Source organism: Herpailurus yagouaroundi, unplaced genomic scaffold (genome assembly GCF_014898765.1).
Source record: "Herpailurus yagouaroundi ecotype Mexico unplaced genomic scaffold, PumYag 222, whole genome shotgun sequence".
NCBI classification, from domain to species: Eukaryota; Metazoa; Chordata; class Mammalia; order Carnivora; family Felidae; genus Herpailurus; species Herpailurus yagouaroundi.
This window is the reverse complement of record NW_024412453.1, coordinates 7,331,097-7,356,784: the sequence shown is the minus strand read 5'-3', so window position 1 is coordinate 7,356,784 and position 25,688 is coordinate 7,331,097. Positions and strand designations below refer to the sequence as shown.

The following is a 25,688-nucleotide window of genomic DNA, read 5'->3' as shown; positions in this document are numbered from 1 at the left end:
CACGCTCTCCCGTGTGAGTCTTTCTCTGCACAGAGCACATGCTCATTGAGAGGAATGGCTTGCATTTATTTATTCTAATATAATTTCTTGTCACTGGTTTCCATACAACGCCCAGGGCTCATCCCAACAGGTGCCCTCCCCGATGCACATCACCCACTTTCCCCTCTCCCCCACCCCCATCATCCCTCAGTTTGTTCTCAGTATTTAAGAGTCGCTTATGGTTTGTTTCCTACCCTCTCTGTAACTTTTTTTTCCTCTTCCCCTCCCCCTTGGTCTTCTGTTAAGTTTCTCCAGATCCACATATGAGTGAAAACATATGGTATCTGTCTTTCTCTGCCTGGCTTATTTCACTCAGCATAATACCCTCCAGTTCCATCCATGTTGCTGCAAATGGCAGGATTGCATTCTTTCTCATTGCCAAGTAGTATTCCATTGAATATATAAACCACATCTTCTGTATCCATTCGTCACTTGATGGGACATTTAGGCTCTTTCCATAATTTGGCTATTGTTGAAAGTGCTGCTATAAACATTGGGGCGCATGTGCCCCTATGCATCAGCACTCCTGTATCCCTTGGAAAATTCCTAGTAGTGCCATTGCTGGGTCGTAGGGTAGTTGTATTTTTAATTTTTTGAGGAATCTCCGTGCTGTTTTCCAGAGCGGCTGTACCAGTTTGCACTGCCACCAACAGTGCAAGAGGGTTCCTGTTTCTCCACACCCTCGCCAGCATCTATAGTCCCCTGATTTGTTCATTTTAGCCACTCTGACAGGCGTGAGGTGGTTATCTCAGTGTGGTTTTGATTTGTAGTTCCCTGATGAGGAGCGATGTTGAGCATCTTTTCATGTGTCTGTTGGCCATCTAGATGTCTTCTTTGGCAAGGTGTCTATTCATGTTTTCTGCCCATTTCTTCACTGGATTATCTGTTTTTCGGGTGTGGAGTTTGGTGAGCTCTTTACAGATTTTTGGATACTAGCCCTTTATCCAATATGTCACTTACAAATATCTTTTCCCATTCCGTCGGTTGCCTTTTAGTTTTGTTCATGGTTTCCTTTGCAGTGCAGAAGCTTTCTACCTTGATGAGGTCCCAACAGTTCATTTTTGCTCTTAATTCCCTTGAGGCATGGCTTACATTTAAATTGTTCTGGCTTCTCCTCTCTTTTAGGAAGTGAAGTTGGGGGTGGAGGAGGTGGCGAGAAGTGGGTGGGTCAAAAACACAGTAATGCTCCAGTAAATTAAATGTGAATATGTGACCCCAATTCCACAAACCCTCATGTGCTTGCTGTGTTAACTAGATAGTCCAAAACACAAAATGTTAGCCAGATGCAGGATAATATTACGCTCTGTCAGGCAAGGAATGCTCTGAGAAAAACATGTGTTTGTTCACTGGTCCCTTAAAACTAAAAACCATGCCTCCATACGCTTCTAGTGAGAGCAGCCATGATTATCTTACTAACATTTCACACCCTCAAGACCTATTACAGTGCCAGACGCGGCAGTTGGGTGGTAAATGTTAATAAACAACAGCAAGGCATCAGACAGACACAAACCTACGTGAGAGAAACACTGAGTTGTATAAAAATATTTATTATTTGGCATCTGGATGGAGATCGTTTCAGGATCTGGAGAGAGGGAAAAGACAGCATTCTGTGTAAAGTTCCTAGGAAGAATGTCCTTTTTTTTTTTTTTTTTTTTTTTTTAATTCCTTAGCCCCAAGCACAGGGTCTAGCACAGAAAAAGGGCTCAATAAGATCTGTGATCCTTAATAATTACTAACAGTTAACAGACTGCTTACTATATTCCAGGCATTATGCTAACTTACCACTCTAAATGCATCACTTCTTGACTAACCCAAAGGCACAGATCATATGCTTTAGGGCCTGTACTATCCCAGAACCAGCGCTCTTAACCACTAGGCAATACTACCTCTCAATTTTATCAAATAAGTAAACAAACCAACTCACACTTGGAGAAAGCCTTGGACTCAAAAGTCACAATTAGAGCTAAGGCCTCTTAAGGCATCTTAAAGATGATCCTTGTGTGATTAATGTTTTCACCTAGATAAAAAGTGTATCAGAAGGCTCTCCCTATCGGTAAGATTTCACAGTCTCAACGACATGACCCAAAACTCAGCATCCAAACCAGGGCATTTTCAAGAGTGAAAGGAAGCACTATTAGCAATTAAGCCATGACAACAGGTATGATGAGCTGAGACAGTCCGGGCAAACCAGGCCTTCACTAAAACGTTCACCAAAATGCTCACACCATCGCTCCACATAGTGGAGCCCACGCAAATGTTTGTGGCCATGGCTGTTTGAGTTATAATGTAAAATCAAAGACAACATATAATTTGCAAGTAGTGCCCCTGAAGTGCAGGTATTGGGACAACAGGTTTCTTTGCCTGCCTCTAAACACAACTGAATACATTCTCCCTCATTTAAATCTTGGGTCAAGTGACTTGACTAAAAATCTTTTCCCAGAAGCTGTTTCCAGAAACAACTGGAAAAAGGTCCCTCTGTTAATAAAATCACCAAGAGATTCCAATCATCCCCCTTTGAAGACCAGGGGTCTTTAGTCTGCTTCCTTTCCATTGTCTTTCCTTCTGACCTTAAGAGACAGTCCAGGTAACAGCACATATGAATGTAGTGTTTTAAGATGCTTTTCCAGGGACGCCTGGGTGGCTCAGTCGGTTGAGTGTCCAACTTCGGCTCAGGTCATGATCTCACGGTCTGTGGGTTCGAGCCCCGTGTCAGGCTCTGTACTGACGGCTCAGAGCCTGGAGCCTGCTTCGGATGCTGTGTCTCCCTCTCTCTCACTTTGTCTCACTGTCTCTCAAATATAAATGAAAAAAAAAAAAAATGCTTTTCTAGGAAAGGGAGTGGTGGCCAACTCAGACATCTGAGCTTGGACTCGTACAGTCTCCTCTCACCCTGGGTCGCTCAGCCTTAGACGCTCGCAGCAGACCTACTATTAAAAAAGCAAACCAAAACAGAGCAACGAAGCATTTACAGAGCGTGCATACCTAATCATGAAACCTAAATACTCATCACTGAGGATTCAGAGACAGCTATTAGACTGCTAGTCAGTAGCCTGTACATTTATGAATTACATTTCTGCTACGGCTGATTCTGCTGTGTAATGAAGTGGGTTCATTATTTTTGCTTCAATTATATCGAACCTAGATGCGTGATAGGGCTTAATGCAATTTCAAGGCTCCTAAGAAGAACCACTCAATTGTTTGTATGGTGACTGTCACGGAACTGAAACAGCTCATTGTGTAAAACGGGACCCACCGTTCATCATTTTAGAAGCATTTTTGAGAGCCATTTTTATACTAGGTGATTTTCATCACTTTCAGTCAGTGTGAAGTATTAAAATATCCTGTCACTATCAGAAGAAATAACACACTTGTAATGTTCACAAATATCGCCAATTGAAGCTCTCACAACTTAAACGTTAAAGGAAAAATGTCAAGAGTCAAATGCAAGATAAAACAGTAAAGGAAGTCAGGGAGTAATTCTTGAGTTTTCAAAAAGCTAGTAGGAAATTCTAAATTCATCTGGAATAGGGTTGCACGGATTAATGAAAAAAAATCACTTATTTTTGCTTTTGGCTAGAATTCTATCAACTCAGTATGAAGTAGCACTGGTACTATTCCTACCCTTATTTCGAATACATTCTATTTATCATTTTGTTCGATTTCATTGTTCAACAACTTGTGGTCATGACCTGAGACACTGATTGACACCCCACCTGCAGGATGCAACGTGCTGTATGGATGTTGGCAATTATAAACAATCAGATAAACAATCGTTTGTTAATAAAGATTACTTACTATAAAGTTGTTTGTAACAACCTTTCGAAAGTAGAAACTGCAGTAGAAAAATAATAATCTTAGGGCATAAAATTTGGGAACTATTGCTCTACAGTCACTTTTAAAATGTTCTCAGCTTTCAGGGTTCTTGGGTGGCTCAGCTGGTTAAGCTTCCGACTCTTGGTTTTGGTCCAGGTCATGATCTCACAGTTTAGTGAGTTTGAGCCCCGCACTGGGCTCTGAGCTGGCAGTGCAGAGCCGGCTTGGGATTCTCTCTCTCTCCCTCTCTCTCTGCCCCATCCCCTACTCATATCTCTCTCAAAATAAATAAATAGACTTAAAAAAAATTTTTTTAATGTTCTCAGCTTTCAAGCATGCTTAAACAAGCTCTTGTATACACTTCCTTTAGTTGAACCAAGTGTGACACCAAAATTATATCTTTATTTTCATATGAATTAGGGGAAAAAATAAGACCTCAAACTGAATTCATAGACCCCACTGCTTAGCAAAATCTAAGTTAAAAATAAAGTGGGGACAGATTATGCGGACAAAAAACAGATCTGGGATCCACTGTAAAGAGGCACAAGGGAACTTCTCAGGGAGATGCAAATGTCCTGTATCTTGATGATGCTGATGGTTCTATCTGGGTGTATAACTGCCAAAACTCAAACTGTAGCATTAAAGTGGGTAATTTTACTGTATATAAACCGTCCTTCAATTTAAAAAAAGGTAGGTGAGCAGATTTAAACTCAACTTATTTATTTATTTTTTAATGTTTATTTATTTTTGAGACAGAGACAGAGCATGAACGGGGGAGGGTCAGAGAGAGGGAGACACAGAATCTGAAACAGGCTCCAGGCTCTGAGCTGTCAGCACAGAGCCCAACGCGGGGTTCAAACTCATAGACCGTGAGATCATGACCTGAGCCGAAGTCGGGCGCTTAACGGAATGAGCCACCCAGGCGCCCCTAAACTCAACTTAAAAGAAATAGTAAGCAAATAATAGTGCGAGTGGTATAGTACAGTGGCAAAATTCAAAAATGGCATATAAATAACTGCTATTTGGGAAACACAAAGCAGCCCCCATAAAGAAGGAAAAAGGCAGTCTAACATATTTTAAAACGTATACATCACAACATTCATCAATACAAGTAAACGATACTGTAGTTTCAACAATTTTTTCAGGGGAGGAACATTCATAATCAGAGTTATTAACAAAGAAAAACTGAGGCACACGAGAGCACCAGCTGCTCATACTGGACAGAAGACTGTGGCGTCGTCAAATGCCGATTTACAACACACGCGTTAGACATAAAAATCACCACGTTTCTCCAACAGATCACAGCGATCAGAGAAACCTTCAAAATGCTGTGTTTCTTACATACCAACTACTGTGGCCTTCCACATCTTCCTAAACAATGTTAATCCCAGAGAGTGATAATCGTGCAACTGTCAACTCTCTCAAAATCATTGATTTTCCTCCCCGGTGAAAACCGAAACAGTGCCTGCTACCCAGCACCAGTTCCTCAAGTACCCCAAATGCAACACATCTCTGAGAAGCACCCAGAACACAGCAGCACCTGCTCCTCTCAGGTCAATGTCAAGAGAAAATGACAGGGATCTTCTGGGAAGTTGATAGAGTGCCCCGCAAACCTGGCTTACCTTTTTGTAATCTCAATTTCTAGATCTGTAAATGCTCGTGCCTGATTTTTAAAGAAAAGCTTTTCATTAAGAACTAGGCACTACCGTCTGTCTTCTAAGAACTGGATACCCCTGGAAAATCTTATTTTTAACTATCACGGACTCTCTGCTTCAGTGTGTGTGGGAGAACATGAAGATACACTCTAATTACTGGCTCATGAAGTAGCATAATATTCCTGGTTGAAGAAGGACATGCAAATATTGCATAGGGCACTAATACTTAATCTTACCAATTCATCAAGAAGAGAAGCAGAAAAGAACATATGGGAAGAAGAAGGGGCAAAAATACACGACCGAGGGGTAAAAACCTGGTGGAGACAAGGAGGCAGCCTTAGTAACTTCAGATCAAACCTGTCACAGAGGTATGCAATATGAGGGTTAAAACACAAAAACAAAAACAGAGCATTCAGATCACTCGCCTGAAGATCTATGCTGGGAATGCTAGGGGTCCAAGTCTAAGTTTCAAAAACTGTATTCCCAGAGACCGCTGCTCTGAAGAATCAATTCACTCAGACTTTGTATCATGAATAAATACTTCCTAACAACTACACAGATGGAAGAACACCGCATACCAGCCAAGCTCTATTTCTGTAACGTTTACTAGTTTATCTGGAATCACACACTTATTCTAGAACACAAGAAAACTGCTTAAAGAAAAGCATGCTATAGTCACTGGAAAATGTAAATCTTTCACTGAGATATGCTTCTTATTGGGAGTCTTTCCTAGGACTTGTTGGGGACGGAATCAGAAAGATAAAGGTACCCATTATCCTCATCAATGTCACTCTGTCCTACACTGAATTGGAAGTTCGTAGAATTAATGTTGCTGGCCTTATCTTCTTAAGGAACCCATCAATTCTGAAGCCTTTGTATCTATGTGTCTTTGGACTTTCCAGGTTGAACTGTGTGAAACTGCCAACATTCAACTGTTTTTTAAATATATTAATTAATTTAATTTATTTGAGAGAGGTTGCAAGTGAGCAAGGATTGGGGGGAGAGAGAAAGAATCCCATGAGGGCAGAGATAAAGAGGGAGGGAAAGAGGGAGAAGGAGAGAGGGAGAGAAGAGGAGAGAGAGGGAGGGAGGGAGGGAGGGAGGGAGGGAGGGGGAGGGGGGGGGAGGGGGGAAGAGGGGGCTCACCCAAAGTGGGGCTCACCCTAAGCAGGGCATGAGCTCACCTGACGCAGGACTCAAACTCACCAACTGTGAGATCATGACCTGAGCTCAAGTCAGATGCTTAACTAAATGAGCCACCCAGGTGCCCCTGTCTTTTTTTTTTTTTTTTTTTAATGTTTATTTATTTAGTTTGAGTGAGAGAGAGCACAAGCAGGGGAGGGGTAGGGAGAGGGGGAGAGAAAGAATCCTAACTCTGCCAGTGCAGAGCCGAACTTGGGGCTTGATCTCATGAACCATGAGGTCATGACCTGACTGAGCCACCCAGTCACTCCTCAACTGTTTTTAATGTACAAAATTACATTTCATCGGACTGCACCTAATATAATGTCCGGTCTCACTAGAATCCTGAGAAGCTCACTGTAGCTAAATGTCCAGGTGTCATGGAGTTGCATTTTAAAGTGAAGGCTTTATTTTGCTGTTTCTGCTTTTCTGCATATAGGAAGAAGATTATGTTGGAAAAGCATACTCCTCCCTCAGTCATTTGAAACTCAGAATGTATTTTCCACAGAAATAAAATGTGGATGGGATCCCAGGCTAGACCTCAAGGACTATCCAACTTTAAGGCAACTAAATACTTAACATTTAAGAAAGCAAAAACGACTGCAAGAACAAAAATTAAATAATAAATTAAAAATAATATTTTAATTTTGAATATTGCTTAGAAAAGAGCTATTTCAGATTGTGGACATTTTCAAAGTGATTGGAAGCATACTTTTGATGTCTAACTTCAAAATATGAAGATTTCCTTTCCCTTAATTTATGTTCTACCAGGAGTAATATGAGGCACAATCATATAATAAAGTAAGCATCCACATTTTATTTACATTTTTAAAACACTCTAGAAGAGCCAGGATTCTGAACTAAATATTCTACCTAAAGAATCTCTTCCACAGAAATCTTTCCTGGTCACTCAACTTCATGCATTCCCCATTTTTTCCTTGATACTTTTTAACCCCTCCTTGTTATACAAGGACTTGTGTAAACATGTATGCCCCTACCAGAACATAACCTCCTGCGAGGATCGTGTCTTATTTACCTTGTGTTTCTCTCAGCACTGGGCTCTGACCATAGTTGGCCTTCAATAAAAATTATAAATCAAACCAGGTTACTGCTTTAGTAAAAACAGCTGACATTAAACTCAAGCAACTCCTATCTATAATTATAACTCATCATCCTAGATATGGTGGAGCCCACACTGGAATGGGGACCTTCTACAGCTCTGCACTGACTATCTCCACGATCCTGAATAAATCAAAAATTACCGGGACCGTAAATTTTTAGGATCAGGAACTCTGTACCATGTTTTCCCTGACACCCAACATTTGATAATCAGTTACCACTTTAGCCATCATGCACCTGCATGCAAAACCCTCACATGATGATGATACAGGGATCAGCTTTAAATGAGTACTAAAATTACAGGCTATCCTCCTCTCCTGTCGCCTTTTCTATTTAAGATCTACAAAATCAGACCACAGAAAATGGTCATTTCAAACGTGGCTAACAGGGATTCCTTAGTGAGATTTTAAAATAAAAAACAGAATAGAGATTCTGGTAGTATTTATCACTAATAACCAGGAATGTTCCAGTCATGCTCCTACTGCTCCTTGTAAACTTACAAACAGTACGATGAAAGAATTTTCCAAAATCAGGTCCAAGGGGGAGGGGGCGACTTTTGCTCAGAATGAGTACAAGAAAAAGTAATGGGCTGGGTTTTTAATTATTTAGATCAGACCCAGGGTCAAAGTTGCCTCTTTTAGAGACAAGCATTAGACCTACGACAAGCAAACGAGCCCCTCTCTAGAGCGCTGTCCAACACAACGGTCTGTGGGCATGGAAATGTTCTACATCGACAGTCAGGAGGTGCAGCCACAAGCCACACTGTGACTGAGCACTTCAAATGTGCCGACTGAGGAACTGAATTTTAGCTTTTATTTATTTATTTATTTATTTTTTCAACGTTTTTATTTATTTTTGGGACAGAGAGAGACAAAGCATGAACGGGGGAGGGGCAGAGAGAGAGGGAGACACAGAATCGGAAACAGGCTCCAGGCTCTGGGCCATCAGCCCAGAGCCTGACGCGGGGCTCGAACCCACGGACCGCGAGATCGTGGCTGAAGTCAGACGCTTAACCGACTGCGCCACCCAGGCGCCCCTTATTTTATTTTAATTAATCTAAATTTAAGTTTAAGTAGGCCAACGTGACTAGTGGCTACCGTACTGGACATACAGCTCCAGACTCTCCAAGTCAGTGGTTCTCAACCAGAGGCAGTTCCCCCAACCCCCAGGGAACAACTGCTTCATCTGGAGACTTTGGCTGCACACTGTGGGACGTGCTACTGGTAGAGGCCAGGGATGCTGTCAAAATAAACATTCTACAGGACAGCCTCTCACAACAGAGAATGAGCCCAGAATGCTAGTAGCGCCGAGTTTGAGACACCCTGCTTTCAGTTTACTCAAGGTGGGAATTAAAGTAAACGCAAATAAAACGCAGCACACTTTGTCTAAACATAATACCCAGGAAGAATGAGCTTTTCCAAGCAACAGAAAAAGGTCCGGGCTGTGGGACAAGTTAAAAGTAGCAAGTTTTTGCTAAAAAAATGTATGTAGGTGTGTTAACGTAATAAGACCTAAAGCATCAGAATAATTCCTTCCTGTCGCATTTTTTTTTTTTTTAAACTTGACTATTAACCGAAGTAAACTCTGTGTGACTATGCAAAGGGCCTTGTTCCTTATGAGCTGGACATACGGTAGTGGGGGGCTGAGGCTCCCCTACCTACTCTTCCAGTTTAAACTCCTTGCCCCTTCAACTGACCTATCTGGTTTCTTGAGACCTCACTAATTTCAGAGACAACAGGCAGTACTGAGAGAGAGAAGCAAGCAAGAACACAGCCCTGTTGTCCAGGTCTCCCATCTACATATTATCTAAAGAAAAAGCAAGCGTACAGAATCATACCTGGACCAGAGGGAATGCAGTGTCGGATTCTCCTAAATGATGAGAGCACACTACGTTCTAGAGAGAGCGATTACTTGAAATGAGAGAATGGGAATCAAATAACGTTGTGGTTTCCGTAGCCAGTATAAATTATGCAAGGATCGGTTTAAATGGGATCATTCGGAACTGCTCAAAGAGTTCTCATTTTTATATTCGCAACGTAGAATTTCACCCAAAATAGTCTAGTCCTCAAAGACACAGGAATAATGGATGCAATTCAGTGTTTCTACTTTGATTCAAACTGTTTTTCTCAACATAAAATCCTCAACATTCCTATAGAATACTATAGGAATTCTTTTTCTTTTCTGCTCTCTTAGCACGAACAGAGATTGTTCATTACGGATGAGGCCCTCCACTGCTTCAGGGAATATAAGAATAAGACACAGTCCTAGTTCTGAAACACTTACATTCAGAATTTCCATACTGGCCTAAGGCAGGCAGAAACTTCCGGCCCACACATTCTGAATTCCTCCAAGATCACTGCCATTTTTGCGAATGCTCCAGCCTTAAGCACCCTGGAGTTGCAGTACCTTTTCTGATCTTCATTTGGAGAGGTTAAGGTCTTTTATCAGCCATTAATGTTTACAGGGAGAAACCAGTGTAATCTACTAATCAAATGCCAGAAAAGTAGTATTTCAAGCAGGATTCCGACCCACTCTTTTTTGCAGATTTGCCCATAAAAAACTATTCTTGGAGGAAGGATCACTCCCGTTTCTAGGTTTCTAACTGAAAAGACACAGAGCCATCCTGTCTTAGGAAACTGGACAGGAAACAACACTGAAGAGATAATCTTAGCATCATTTTATATTCAGCTATGGGTGTCACACATATGATCTAGAGCAGGAATTCTCAGGCTCAGCACTACTAACATTTAAAGCAGAGAATTCTCTGCCGTGGAGGCTGTCCTGTGCACTCCAGGATGTCTAGCAGCGTCCCCGGCCTCTACCCAGTAGGCACCAGTCGCACCTGCCTACCCACTAGTTGTGACAATCAGAAACGACTCCAGACAAGCTGCCAAATGTCCCCTGGGGAGCAAAACTGCACCGTGCTTGAGAATCACTGATCTGGCCTGGAACTCGCAGTACCACAAGGTAGACACTGTACTAATCAAAAGCCTCGAAAGACTTCATTCCTCCCCAATAAACATGTAACGCTCAACACATACAATCTTTTTCTCTTCTTGACTGCCTTCCGCCCAATTTATGAGAAATGACCCGGGGTGTCATTGCTGTGTGCCCATGAAGACACCATCATCTCTTCAACTTTCCAGTGACAAGGGAACAAATCTACAGGGACTGCCGCACTGAAAAATGACCAAGTGTTATTGCTACCGGTTCAAAATTAAAATAAAGCAGTCTTAAAACCCTAGCATTGCTCCAGAATTCTACATGTGCAAAAAAAAATTGGGTCTGCACAGGCAGACTCCCAAGCTTGGAGAGGGAGAAGGACTTTGAGGGCGGGCAAAATGTCAGGTTCTGCAGATAGGTATCCAAAGAGGGATCCAAGCACTGGTTCTCATTTACAAGCCCTAAATCCGGGACAATTTAGAATCCATTTCCCTTGCCAGAGCAATCGGCCAGGTGCATCATCACGCTGCTGCTTCCCCAAGACAAACTAGAGGAAAGGGCTGCTACCAGTGGATTTCAGATCGACGCGAGCGTCTCCCCCGGGCACGAAAAGGGGGGGAGTCACAAGTTGCGGAAGAGCAGCAATCCCCCAAAGCAATTCACGATCCGCAGAAGGCCCACCCCTTCCTGACCTCAGGGGTCTTCACAAACTACAGCACCAGAATCACGTGGGGGAACTTGTTAAACAAGCAGATCCCCGTCCCGCCCCCACGAGGTTCCCCACCCGAGGGCCGAAAATGTGGGTGTTTACCAAGGGCCCCAGGTGATTCCTAGTCACGCTGAAGTTGGAAAACCCACTGCTTCAACAATCCCCCCGCCCTAACTTGGAGACCACAGGAAAGCCACAGGCTTGCAGTCGGCTCTGAAACAACCGGGGCTGCTGTCCAGGCTCTTCTGGGGCCGCAAGTCTTTAGCTCCGTCAACCGAAAGGGTGAGCCGAGCTCGGGCAGGCCCCAAGGTCGGCCCCGCGGCCCCCGCAATGGGCTCCCGGCAGAACCGGCCCAGTCCCTCTCGGCCCACGGGCACCCGAAGGATTCCCGGCCCCGTGACGTGACCAGGCCTCAGCGGCGAGCGCCCGGCCGGACGCCCTCGCGGCCAGGCCCCCTCGGTCAGGGCCAGTTAGCCCCCAGGCCCCTCCCCGGTCACAATGGCAGCTCGCGACCGGGAAACAGTCGCCTCGGAGGCGGAGGCCTCGGGCCGCAGGGCCGCCCCCCAGCCCGAGTACAGACCTTCTCCAGGGACGCGTCCATGGCTGAGGCGGCCGGCGGAGCCCGATAAAGGCCCCGCGGTCCGGGCGCTACTTCCGCCTCCCGCGCCGCGCCGCGGTTTCCACGCTGGCAGCGCTGACGTCCCCCGCGGCCGCGGCCGGCGGGGCGGAGACGGGGAGGAGCAGCCGGGCGTCGCCGCGGGGTGGGAAATCTGCGGGTCTCAGGGAGGCGGGGCGGGGCGGGGCGGGGCGGGGCGGGGCCCCTCGGGGTGGGCGGGGCCCTCTAGGCTTCCGTACCTGGCCATCCCGCCGGCCAGCCCTAACGTGCCCAGGTGAAGGGGGGGGGGAAGGCACGGCGCAGCCGCTGCAAACTTTCACAAGCCCGTCGCAGGCGTCGGAGTAAACATATAATAACCACAAGTGACCACTCTTGCACTGAGAGGCTGGAAATACTACTCACGCACCTGTACTTCCCTGTCCTATGCTTCCAAGTTTTCCGCACCTTCAACATCCCTCAGGAATGGAACAGGCCATGCACCACAGAGGGGCGGGGCTAGCGAGCACCCCCGCACATGCGCAGGATGGCCAGTTTACTAGGTGCCGAGGGGTTTGCCGGGGGTTCAGGTATGAGGTTCCCAAGTGATCGCGGGTGTTTAAAAGCGGTGCTGATGCGAGCTGGGGTATTTGTCTCACCGCGGAATTCCAGATGGAAAAGACTTTGAAACAACCGGTCCGGCTTCTTTCATTATGTCAAGCCATAATTATGATATGTCAGGTGATAATAATAGGTCAGCTGCTGCTGTTCCACTTTATGGCACAACAGCTCTATGATGGAGAGATAGTTATCCATATCCCGGTGCCAGTCTAGGTAGGATCCAGCCAGACCCAAGCACCGTGACCGCAGCGCCTGTCCACCACACACACTGCCTCCGTAACCGCTTCCACCCCTGCCGTAGAATCATGTGTTTCTAAGGAATGGGAGAGGACATACATTTGCTTATTCTTCTACTGAGGAATACTGAAAGAGACTAGCGTACCACGTTTGCAGTCAGAAAACACTTCAGCAAAGACCAAAATGACGTTACAACCACAAAACCATTCCTTTTATCTCTTTTGTGCGCATCTCTTCTGAAATCTGCGTAAATGACTGGGTCATATTTTCAGCGCAGTAATTACATGTTTTGCGCTCTCTAACTTGTATTTGGTAAATTGCCCAGATATGTTAATAAAATTGTTCTCTACCAAAAGAACCTTTGCGTGCCAGTTCAGAGTGTACCCCGGGAACTATTCAGATTCCCCAGAGTTCTGCAAACAGAAGAAAGACTTATGTCTGTTTATGCCTTAAAAGATCCAACATTGAATGTACCTCTGCTTAAGCAAATCACTTTTTCCGACTTGTGAAAAATTTCAAACATTTAGAAAACGTTGAAAGTGAAATGAACACCCACATGCCCACTTTCTAGATTTTACAATGAACAATTCCCTATATTTGCTCTATTACATAAGCATCTGTCTGTTCACCAATATGTCTTCTGTTTTGATACATTTCAAAATTGCAGATATCGATATATTTCACCCCTGAACATATCAGCAAGGATATCATTAAATATTCATATTTTTTGAAAGATATTTTATTTGTAAGTAATCTCTATACCAAAGTGTGACTCGATCTCAGGACCCCTAGATCAAGAGTCACACGCTCCACTAACTGAGTCAGCCAGGCTCCCCGCAAAATCTTACTTTTTAAAACCACCTCCAAGTATCTTTGGATTATGTCACAAAGTAGATTCTACCAAACAAAAACTAGACAGATGAAATTAACCTCTTCTATTTTATTTATTTTTAAGATTTTATTTTCAAGTAATTTCCAAACCCAATGTGGGGCTGGAACTTACGACCCCGAGATCAAGAGGCACATGCCCTACCAACTGAGCCAGCCAGGTGCCCCTAACCTCTTCTACTTTAAAAGTAAACTTAAGGGGCGCCTGGGTGGCGCAGTCGGTTAAGCGACTGACTTCAGCCAGGTCATGATCTCGCGGTCCGTGAGTTTGAGCCCCGCGTCAGGCTCTGGGCTGATGGCTCAGAGCCTGGAGCCTGTTTCCATGTCTGTGTCTCCCTCTCTCTCTGCCCCTCCCCCGTTCATGCTCTGTCTCTCTCTGTCCCAAAAATAAATAAACGTTGAAAAAAAAAAAAGTAAACTTAAAAGATGAAAATTATTCCCCCCATGAAAAACTGGGAATAATTGGTTCATTTAATATTTACCCAAATATATGTATTGGCTGCCATCTTGGACAGTCAGATGCTAGAAATACAAAAATAAGACCAGATCCCTGCCTTTAAGGATACACTGTTTAGAACAGAGGTTTTTACTTTGTGACCCAGGGGGAGGCCCGTAAAACTCCTGAAACTATATCCAAAATTTTGTACTATGAGTACATTTGGGGAAAATGTCCATAGCTTTCATTTTATACTCGTCTGTCACACACACACACACACACACACACACACACACACACACACAGCAAAATAAGTTAAAACCATTTCGCTTGTGGATGGACAGCTATGTAAATGTAGCATTCTATGAGCTAGTACAGACATATGAGAAAAATATTGTAGGAAAACAAAACATGAAACCACTCATTGTGAGAACATTTGGCTTATATGTGCCAATACAGACCTTTTCTTGAAATAGGCAAAAAGCAAACCAAATAAAAGAAGTTTGTGGTTATTTTTCCCCTTTGAGTCTATTCACATGATTTTTTTTGTGTCCCGATTGATATTTACATAAACGTATTGTAAATGTTGCTTTTAACCTTTAGCTTTTTTTTTTTTTCCCAAGCCAAACTGTATCCAGCTTTATTAAAGATACCCTTCATAAACAATCATGCTATTTCAGGCAGGACATGGGCAGACAATCGTTATCAGTATACAACAACTTTCAAACTCCCTTCTTCAATGGACTACCAAAATCAGAAAGCCGCTATAAAACCCAATGAATTCTTCATTTGATGCTCTGAACAGGGAAAGTTTAGAGTGAGGATTGACATTTCACATTTAGCATGTTGTTTAACAACTTTTCACAAGCCGACCCTGAATTTCAGGAAATGAAATGAGAATGGCAGAATTATCAATCTGAAACACCACAAGCTAAAAAAGGAACTCTTTTGAGGGATGCCATTTCCATGGTGACAATGTAAAGTAACCTTTAACTTTTTGAATCAACCAAGTGATATATATGGAAGATGTATTTATCATTCACCAGGGTGATGGAAAATTAGTAAATTACCAAAAAGTGGGAGGGAAGAGGCAAGGTGAGTAGGAATGTAAGTGGAATCACCAATGTCCTCAACTTCATTTCACACTAAGTAAAGACTCTCTGAAATGGCAAAGTCAAGATTCAAAGTTTTAAGTGTAATATTTTAAGGCATAAAGGGTGTTCGCTTTTATTTCTAGAAGAAATAAAATTAAGTAACAAAAATCAGGAAGTGGAGAGGATAGGAGAGCTTGTGCAAATGGCAATAAATTTATCATTTTTTAGAGTAAGGAAACAATAGGTTCTTTCTAAATTAAGGCACAGACACAACGATATTTTTTACAAAGTAGAAGGTAAAAGCTTCTACAGAATGGGAGCAGGGGGGTTACAGACGAGGGAAAAGAAATTGGCAATATCCCATTTTCTATTCTTCTACACTCTCTGGATATTTGCCATTTGCGTGCATTTCTCTCATGAATTGAAGTTAAGTCAATTACCTGGAAAAAAAAATTGATTTCAATCATTTTTTAAATCTCACCCGGCAATTTCGGAGAGAAGTCTGCGGTTCCTCAAGGAGACTTAAGGTGGCAACACTGAGACGATTTGTAACCTACCTTGTTTCATTAGTTTCACTAAGTTCACCAACGCAGCTCAAAACAAAATGAAACAAAAGCAGCAAAGACAAATTTTGTTGTGAAAATATAGGAAACAGCTTAAAAGAAATGAATTGTCACCAACTATCACCCTGTCATCACCATCTCCTCCATGAGAGGAACCTTCTCAGACATCCCATAAGCCCTGCCCCAAACAATCCCAGCTCCCTCACCCCAAGAAAAAATAACCACTTTTGGATCTTTACAGTAATCATGTCCTAATCATTCCTTTGCGGTTTTATCACCCAAACATGCATCCATAAACACTATAAAAATATATCTAGGGGCTCCTGGGGGGTTCAGTTGGTTAAGCATCTGACCTCGGCTCAGGTCACGATCTCCTGGTTCGTGAGTTCGAGCCCCGTGTCCAGCACAGAGCTCTCCTTGGATCCTCTGTCTCCCTCTCTCTGCCCCTCCCCCTCTCAAAAATAAAGAAACATTAATATATATAGTCTCTTAATATATAGTCTCTCTCTCTCTCTATGTATATATATATATATATACACACACACACACACACGTATTATCTTTTAATCTATAGGTATTCCTATATCTTTTTTTCCTTTACAATTGATCTGTTGAAGACATCATGTTACTGTTGTAGAATTTTCCTTAGTCTGAATTTCCCTCTGTTTTCTATATTTCCCGCAAATTGGCGGTTGGATCTAGGCTTAATCAGGTTTAGGTCTGAAGTTCTGGGGACTTGTTCAGAGATGATTGTTGTTCTCTTCGTCAAAAGGCACATGGTACCTCGTTTGCTTTTTCTGTGTTGTTAGCAGACACTAACATTCTTGACTTTACATTAATTCTGACCTAAATGAGAAAAGCTGTGAATTTTCCTATGCCACGTATATTTTTATATCCAAGGAAGTTTGCCAAGATATGATTTCTTACCACCCTCTCGTTTTTCTTTTTGTTTTGACATAATTTCAGACTTGTAGGAAAGTTGCAAGAAAAGGATAAAGAATTCTCTGAAACTCTTCCCGATTTCCTGTATGTTAACATTTCACCACATTTGCTATATTGTTCTCTCTAAGTGAATAAATAAATATGAACACACATAGTTTGCCCCTGAATCATTTTGCAATTTGTTGCAGATGATGTCCTTTCGTCTCTAAATAACTTGATGATATTACTTTCTAATCAATAGACTCTATTCATATTTTGACACTTTTCCCCAGATAAGTCCTTGATAGAAAGTCTAGAATAGTGTGCTCTTGAATAGTTCTTCCAACAGAAGGACTATTTGTGTGTCTCACAACAGATATGAGGACAGGACAGATACTTTATGGAATGTCCATCAATGTGGGTTTTCTATTTATTTTTAGAAGATCCTAATGTTGGTATTTTGTAGGTTAGTGATTTTCCTCCATAAACATGTTGTATGGACCAGAGCCCCACCTGATTTAAAAGTAGACGGATTTCTTGCTGTTCACAAATCTCAGATCGTGAATAATCACGTTTTCCTCCCAAGAAGCCTGCCAAAGACTTTATTTTTTTTTAATATGAAATTTATTGTCAAATTGGTTTCCATACAACACCCAGTGCTCATCCCAAAAGGTGCCCTCCTCAATACCCATCACCCACCCACTCCTCCCTCCCAACCCCCTGCAACCCTCAGTGTGTTCTTAGTTTTTAAGAGTGTCTTATGCTTTGGCTCTCTCCCTCTCTAACCTCTTTTTTTTTTTCCTTCCCCTCCCCCACGGGTTTCTGTTGAGTTTCTCAGGATCCATATAAGAGTGAAAACATATGGTATCTGTCTTTCTCTGTATGACTTAGTTCACTTAACACTCTCCAGTTCCATCCATGTTGCTACAAAGGGCCATATTTCATTCTTTCTCATTACCACGTAGTATTCCATTGTATATATAAACCACAATTTCTTTATCCATTCGTCAGTGGATGGACATTTAGGCTCTTTCCATAATTTGGCTATTGTTGAGAGTGCTGCTATAAACATTGGGGTACAAGTGCCCCTATGCATCAGCACTCCTGTATCCCTTGGGTCAATTCCTAGCAGTGCTATTGCTGGGTCATAGTGTAGGTCTATTTTTAATTTTTTGAGGAACCTCCACACTGTTTTCCAGAGCGGCTGCACCAGTTTGCATTCCCACCAACAGTGCAAGTGGGTTCCCGTTTCTCCACATCCTCTCCAGCATCTGTAGTCTCCTGATTTGTTCATTTTAGGCACTCTGACTGGCGTGAGGTGATATCTGAGTGTAGTTTTCATCCACAAAAGTACGGCCAACTAATCTTTGACAAAGCAGGAAAGAATATCCAATGGAAAAAAGACAGTCTCTTTAACAAGTGGTGCTGGGAGAACTGGACAGCAACATGCAGAAGGATGAAACTAGACCACTTTCTTACACCATTCGCAAAAACAAACTCAAAATGGATAAAGGACCTGAGTGTGAGACAGGAAACCGTCAAAACCCTAGAGGAGAAAGCAGGAAAAAACCTCTCTGACCTCAGCCGCAGCAATTTCTTACTTGACACATCCCCAAGGGCAATGGAATTAAAAGCAAAAATGAATCATTGGGACCTCATGAAGATAAAAAGCTTCTGCACAGCAAAGGAAACAATCAACAAAACTAAAAGGCAGCCAACGGAATGGGAAAAGATATTTGCAACTGACATATCGGACAAAGGGCTAGTATCCAAAATCTATAAAGAGCTCACCAAACTCCACACCTGAAAAAACAAATAATCCAGTGAAGAAATGGGCAGGAAACATGAATAGACACTTCTCTAAAGAAGACATCCAGATGGCCAACAGGCACATGAAAAGATGCCCAACGTCTACCAAAGACTTTAAAAGTATTCCTACAATTGCAGACTTGTAAATCACAGGTACAACTGTTGGATTACCCATGGGCTAGCTTTTTCTTGGTTTTTAGAATAGCACACTGTCAGAGCTCAGATTGTAGATCCAAGTAAATCGGAGCTCTTCAAACTGAAAAGCTACTTGGGCCAGTTGCTTGACTTTGTGCTGTTTTAGTTTACTCATCTGTAAAATTCAGGTTATACTTGCCTTTTAGTGTTCTTTAAACACTCTTGTGGTTTTCACATTAAAAAAAAAAAAAAGGCACACCAAAACCAGGCAGACAAAGACTCCTCAGTGGAGCCCATCCATAGCTCCCTCCAGTTACACTTAGGGTCTCAATTTTCATCACGCACATTCCACCGACTCATCTCAATGTGGTTTCAGTGCCTTCGTTCCACCCAAACAAATCTCACTAAAATCATCCCCATCCAGCTTACATGATGTCTCAGCTGCATTAGATCCAGATAATCACTTCTTTTTTGAAATCGACACTTCCCTTGCTTCCCGAGATCAAACTGTGTTCTCTGTCTCCTCTTCATCCTTCTTCCTGTATCCTATGTTTAATTGCTGGATTTCCTCAGCACTCAGCCCTAATGCTCTTTTCTTCCACCTTGTATCCTCCATTTTTTTCTTTAACATCTATAGCAGTGTGGTTGTTAAACTGACAGTCAAAACCACTGATGAGGGGCACCTGGGTGGCGCAGTCGGTTAAGCGTCCGACTTCAGCCAGGTCACGATCTCGCGGTCCGTGGGTTCGAGCCCCGCGTCGGGCTCTGGGCTGATGGCTCGGAGCCTGGAGCCTGTTTCCAATTCTGTGTTTCCCTCTCTCTCTGCCCCTCCCCCGTTCATGCTCTGTCTCTCTCTGTCCCAAAAATAAATAAAAACGTTGAAAAAAAAATTAAAAAAAAAAAAACAAACAAAAAACCACTGATGAGTTGTGAAATCAGCCTAGCGGGTGGTGGCTAGCAATTTTGAAAAACTGAACTGGATAGGAAAGATCAGAGCAGCTCTTTCTGCCCATGGGTCCTGTCCTTGTGCTTTAATAAAATCACCTTTTTTGCACTAAAAGAGAGAGCGAGAGAGAGAGAGAGAAATAAAGAAAAGAAACAGAAAACACCAGAGCACATTATACGGAATAAAGGTAACTAAGAAACAATCCAAATGTCCATCAACAGGCAAAAAGAAAAATATTTGTTACCTATCTATACTACACAGGCATAAAAAAGAACGAACGACTTACACGTGGAACACCATAAAAGTCGGCATTTTCTATAAAGGCCCAAGTGGCAAATATTTTAGGTTTTGGGGGCCATTCAATCTGTGTCACAACTACTTAATTCTGTATAGCATGAGTCATTGCCAATATGTAAACAAATGAGTCAATGCTATGTTCCAATAAAACTTTATTCATGGACACTGAATTTTGAATTTAATACAATTTCCACATCATAAAATGTTCTTTTCCAGTGTTTTCCCAACCATTTGAAAATAGAAAGCCATTCTTGGCTCTTGGACCTTTCTATAAGTAGGTAGTGGGGGTGCCTGGGTGGCTCAGTGGGTTGAACATCCAACTCTTGATTTCGGCTCAGGTCATGGTTCATGAGTTTGAGACCCGTGCCAGGTTCTTTGCTGACAGCATGGATCCTGCTTGGGATTTTCTCTCCCTCCCTCTCTCTCTGCTCCTTTCCCACTCTCATGAACGCTCTCTCTCAAAATAAATAAAGAAATAAATATTTTAAAAAATTTTTTTAAATAAGCCATAGTGTGGACTGCAGTCATAGATGAATCTCAGAAACATTATGCTGAGTGAAAGAAGTCACATATAAATGAATGTGTATACTGTGTAATTTCAATTATGTGAAATTCTGGACAGTGCAGACTCATCCAAAAACCTGTGGCCAGGGATGAAGGGTAATTAACCGCACATGGGTGATGGGGAGCTTTTGGAGGTGATAGAAATTTTAATTTGAATTGCAGGGGTATGCAGAGGTATATACATTTATCACAACTCATTGAACTAAACATGTAATATGGATATACTTTACTATATGTAAAATACCCTTCCATCATGTTGATTTAAAAGATATCAGATTGCATCACACGCAGTAAAGGGTAACCGTGTTTCTGAAACTTGTGTTCCAGTCATGTACATTCATAGATGGGCATTGAACTCATCCTCCAAAACGAGGGTCTCCTTGACATTCCTCATCCCAGTAAAGGTACCATCACCCACCCTGTGGTTCAAGCCAGGAACCCTGGTATGTGTCTCACACACTTCTCCTTCCCCAGGCCCTTCCAATCAGTGTTATCAGTGTTCCATGTAAACCTCCTCAGTGTCTCTCGAAGCCGTCCTCACTTCCAGCCCCACACAGGGACCCTGCCATACCTACGTAGTCTGTTAAGCAGAGAAGTCCGATCCTCTGCGTGGAAGCCTTGGCTTATCCATGGAGCCAAGCAGGCATCCTTCACGTGGTCCACACAACGGTGTGGCCCCCTTCTACCTCCTTGGGTCTGAGCTGTCATTTCTTCCTTGTTCTTATAATACAGCAGACTCCTTCCTGAGAAGTGGTTTTCTTTAACTGCATTGTTCTTGCCTTCCTTCCCCCTGTTAAACTTCTAACCTCTCTGGTAGAAGTTTAAGTATCATTTTCTCAGGGAAACATCATAAGTGCACCTGCACTTCTCTCCTGCACTTGGAACGGTTGTAATTATTATTTAATGTCTGTCTCTCTGGATAGACTAGAAACGCCATTTCTACAGAGACAGAGTCTGTCTTTGATATTATTTCGTCCCCAGTAACAAGCAGGTAGACTCTGAAAACGGTTGTGAAATGAATGGATGGATGGATAATGAATTTACACACTGGCACAACATGCAGATTTCCAAACATTCCCATTGTTTTCAATCTGGTTTTAATGAGTATCACATGTTGGGGCGTCTGGGTGGCCCAGTCAGTGAAGCGTCCGATTTTGGCTTAGGTCATGATCTCAGAGCCCCGTGTCAGGCTCCGTGCTGACAGCTCAGAGCCTGGAGCCTGCTTCAGATTCTGGATCTCCTTCTCTCTCTGCCCCCTCCCCTGCTTGTGCTCTGTCTTTGTTTCTCTCAAAAATAAACATTAAAAAAAAATGAGTATCACACGTTAAAGACACTCTGCGAGCCGAGCAAGCAATTTTACATCCCAAGTCTTGATAGCCCAGTGTCTGGGATGCAGTGAGGGTTCAGTGAATGATTACTGAATGCATGCATCTAACAAATACTTTCTGAGACTCCACTATATGCTAGGAATCAGGGATACAATTATTAAGAGTTTCTGCATTTGTGGATCTTACATTCCATTGGGACGGAGAGATAACAACTAGCTATATAATATTAACTAGTTGTGAGTACCAACAGGAAAACAGAGCAGGGTAAGAGAATAGAGAGTAAATTATGAATGGATCCATCCCTCAGGCTGTAAATTTGAAATCTCTGTTCCAAAACATTGAAAATGTTTGTTCACTGATAATCAGCTGGAAACAGAAGAAAATTAAGCAAGACCAACCACTACCATGGACAATTTATCACTGATTTTCAAAACCTTGAGGAAGACATCCCCATTGATTTTGCCATTACTCAAAGGACCTTTCTTTGCTGTTGGAGTAGTTCACAGACCTGTCATCATCCAAATATCATGGAATCAGGGCTGGGCATGAAGTCTTGGAAAATCTGAAGCAGGTATGTTAAGATTGAGGCAGCCATATGAAAAAGAATTTTGTTACTCGCATTAAAAACAATTTTTTTCATGTTTAGTTACTTTTGAGAGAGAGAGAGAGAGAGCTGGGGAAGGGGCAGAGAGAGGGAGACACAGAATCGAAGCAGGCTCCAGGCTCTGAGCGGTCAGCACAGAGCCCGACGTGGGGCTTGAACTCACGGACTGCGAGATCATGACCTGAGCCGAAGTCAGAGGCTCAACCAACTGAGTCACCCAGGTGCCCCCTTTATCTTGCATTTTAAGCTAATTTTTACTTATGTTTCAGAGTCTTCTTTCCCTAAAGTAAAATTTTAGATGATAGTGATTATTTTAGGTGACATTGCAAAAAGATAAAATAGTATAAAAAGGTAAATTCTACTTTTCATTCATTTCAGACTTATTTATGTTTTATGAAATAATTCAGCCTTCTCTAAAACTTTGTGCTCGAAAGAATAATGAACAAGAACGTTAACATACAATATTTAAAAAGGAAAAGATGTGCAAATGGTCAATAAACACACACACACACACACACACACACACACACACACACACACACACTGTTAGTGACCAAACGTGTAAAAATCAAAGGAGATACCATTCTTGTTTATCAAATCAACGTGGGTTTTTTTTTGTTTTTAATAATATCTACTGTTAAAGTAGAAGAAAACACACTTTTGCATTACTGATAGAATTTCAAACTATTATTAAATCTTCTATAAGTTTCAGTTGTACTGAACTGAATGTAATTTGGCATTCAGTAACAACAAAAAACTTAGAATATATGTATCTTTTCTCCCCCAAATTCTACTACCAGACATGTAAGATAATGAAGTTAAAGACTTAACTGTGAGAATGTCAACAGCAACATTGTATATAATGGTAAAAATGTTAAAACAACCTATATATTCAACAATATATGAAATTGATTAAATTATAGTAAAATTGGTTAATACACACCTTTAAAAATAGTGATGTGGAAACCTTCCTATTGACATGGGATGATGATATGCTGTTAATTCAAAAAGAAAAGAAAATGGCATGTGTAATATAAGCTTTACTTTTTTTTTTTAAGTTTATTTATTTATTTTGAAACGGAAGGTGGAGGGGAGAGGCAGAGACAGAGAATGCTGGGATTGTCTCTCTCTCCCTCTCTTTCTGCCCCTCCCCTGCTTGTACTCTCTCTCTCTTTCTCAAAATAATCAAATAAAGTCTACAAAAAAAAAAAAGATATAAGGCAAAATGGAAGAGAAGCATAGGGCGAGGTAGGGGGAAAGGATGTGGAACCCACATCTGAGGGCCCCACTCTCTACAAATCTCCACGTATTCACCACCCCAGAAGCTCTCTGAACTCATCTTTTTTTTTTTTTTTTTTAATGGAGGCTTCCTTACACAGAAATGATTCATTGTATCACTGGTCACTGGTGATTGAACTCAGGCTCCACCCCCTGTCCCTTCCCTGGAGGTAGGCGGCTGGGGGTGGAGCTGAAACAGCCCACCCTCTAATCACCTGATTGGTTCTGCTGGAAATAGCCCCCGCCCCTCCCGCCACGCCTCCTTAAAGGCTTTCAAGAGTCGCTTCATTCACACAAACGCAAACCCGGGTGTGGTTGAAAGGGGCTTGGGACGAATACTAAGACACTCCTTTCAGCTTTAAGGCTCTGGAGCTGTTTCAGGAGCTGAGTACAAAAAAAAAAAAAAAAAATCAAATTTTATAACAAAAAATGCTCTCTGATTGCTCAGGAAATTCCAAGAGTTTTAGGAGCTCTCAGCCAGAAACAGAATGAAGATCAAATATATATCTCTTATTATAAATCATGATATCCCCTGTTGGCACCCTGTCTCTAGTGGTTTTGTAACAGAGGACCTCTAATGAGACGCTGCCCCATAACAGCTTGCCCCAGGGGGCAGATTTCCACCAAATGCCAGCAGCTAGCAGGCCTTTCTAGCCACTGACTTTGCCTTTCAGTAAGCCGCGGCTGTATCCTCCCAACAAGATCAGGATCTCAGCCCTGGGAGTGAGGAGAGTTCTTCCTTGGGTGTTTCATCTCAGTCGCAGGAGGAGGGACAGCAGCTGTCCCTTTGTATACTCTTCAGAGTTCTCTTGTTTTCCAACCCCTCATTATTCCAATTCCCCATCAGCAATTCTGTATGGAGTCAATCCTCATTATTGGTGGGTTCCATATCTGCAAACTCAACTGCTCCGCTAAAGTTTGTTTGGAACCCCCACATATACACTCCTGATGCTTTTGCTGTCATTTGAAGTGTCATGTGCACGCACAGAGCAGCAACACATTTCAGTCAACCAGCTTGTGTGTTCCCAGGTGCCGTTGAACCAGGTGACGCTCTGTCTTCATATCGCAGCTCTCAGACTGTAAACAAGTGTCCCTTTCTCAATCTATTTAGTGCCAGGTTTTCTTCATTTTTTGTGCTCTGAGTGAATTCGCTATTTAAAATGGCCCTTAAACGTAGCGCTTAAAGCAGTGCTTAGCATTCCTGAGCGCAAGAAGGCTGTCGTGAGCCTTCAACAGAAAACGCCTATAGATAAGCTTTGTTCAGACACGAGTTATATAATGTTGTTAGCTGAGATCAACGCTAATGAATCAACAGTACATATTAAATGGGGTGCCCTTCAACAGAAACACAAAACGAGTTTATGGATTCATCAGTTGATGAAAATGCTGTGACCAGAGGCTCAAGGGAACCTAATCCTGGAAAAGTAATGGTTCAACATTTGCTAATTTAAGGTGCATAGCAACTTTATGCAATGTATCTACGTTAAAGAGTAAGAATCAACTGTAGTACACGTTCCCTTTCTTATTACAACGTGATTTCTCTCTCTGATTGGATCAGACGAATAGAGTACTAAACCCGTCCCTAGATCCGTATTCTAGTTATTTCTTCCACATATTAGTAGAGTCATACATTTCCTACAGTAATTGGAGTTTCAGAGTTCAAAAAAAGCATAATTGGAAAAGAAACGTCTCCATAATTAATTCACCTTTTATGTGGAAATGCTTAATTCATTTGCATGTTGAATATGTACTATCTTTAAAGCTCCCTCTGATGTTGGGTTTTCCATGGTTTCAGATTTTTTTTTTAATTTTTTTTTCAACGTTTATTTATTTTTGGGACAGAGAGAGACAGAGCATGAACGGGGGAGGGGCAGAGAGAGAGGGAGACACAGAATCAGAAACAGGCTCCAGGCTC

General features: G+C 42.3%; 1 protein-coding gene and 2 long non-coding RNA genes across 6 annotated transcripts in view; 1 reads left to right on the top strand and 2 right to left on the bottom strand.

Annotated features, from left to right (window-relative positions):
• Positions 1 to 12,558, bottom strand: part of PDXDC1 (pyridoxal dependent decarboxylase domain containing 1) — a 52,600-nt gene extending 40,042 nt beyond the window's left edge. The window contains exon 1 of one of the 4 annotated variants that reach the window (XM_040458972.1): positions 12,483 to 12,558. Coding sequence is in view for 1 of the 4 variants with exons in the window: in XM_040458971.1 (XP_040314905.1) it covers positions 12,041 to 12,061 (21 nt within the window). In the remaining 3 variants the exon portion in view is untranslated. Of the gene's footprint in view, positions 1 to 11,657; positions 11,770 to 12,040; positions 12,228 to 12,482 lie in introns of those variants that run through there. The other 3 variants (XM_040458974.1, XM_040458971.1, XM_040458973.1) reach the window with 3 other exon arrangements.
• Positions 1 to 15,040, top strand: LOC121019483 (uncharacterized). The gene is made up of 3 exons (XR_005785613.1): positions 1 to 11; positions 7,709 to 7,712; positions 14,930 to 15,040. It is a non-coding gene; the product is annotated as an uncharacterized LOC121019483 (long non-coding RNA).
• The window catches only part of LOC121019484 (uncharacterized), a 27,380-nt gene continuing 16,506 nt past the window's right edge, over positions 14,815 to 25,688 (bottom strand). Inside the window, exon 3 of the long non-coding RNA XR_005785614.1 lies at positions 14,815 to 15,091. This is a non-coding gene — a long non-coding RNA (uncharacterized LOC121019484). The remainder of the gene's footprint in view (positions 15,092 to 25,688) is intronic.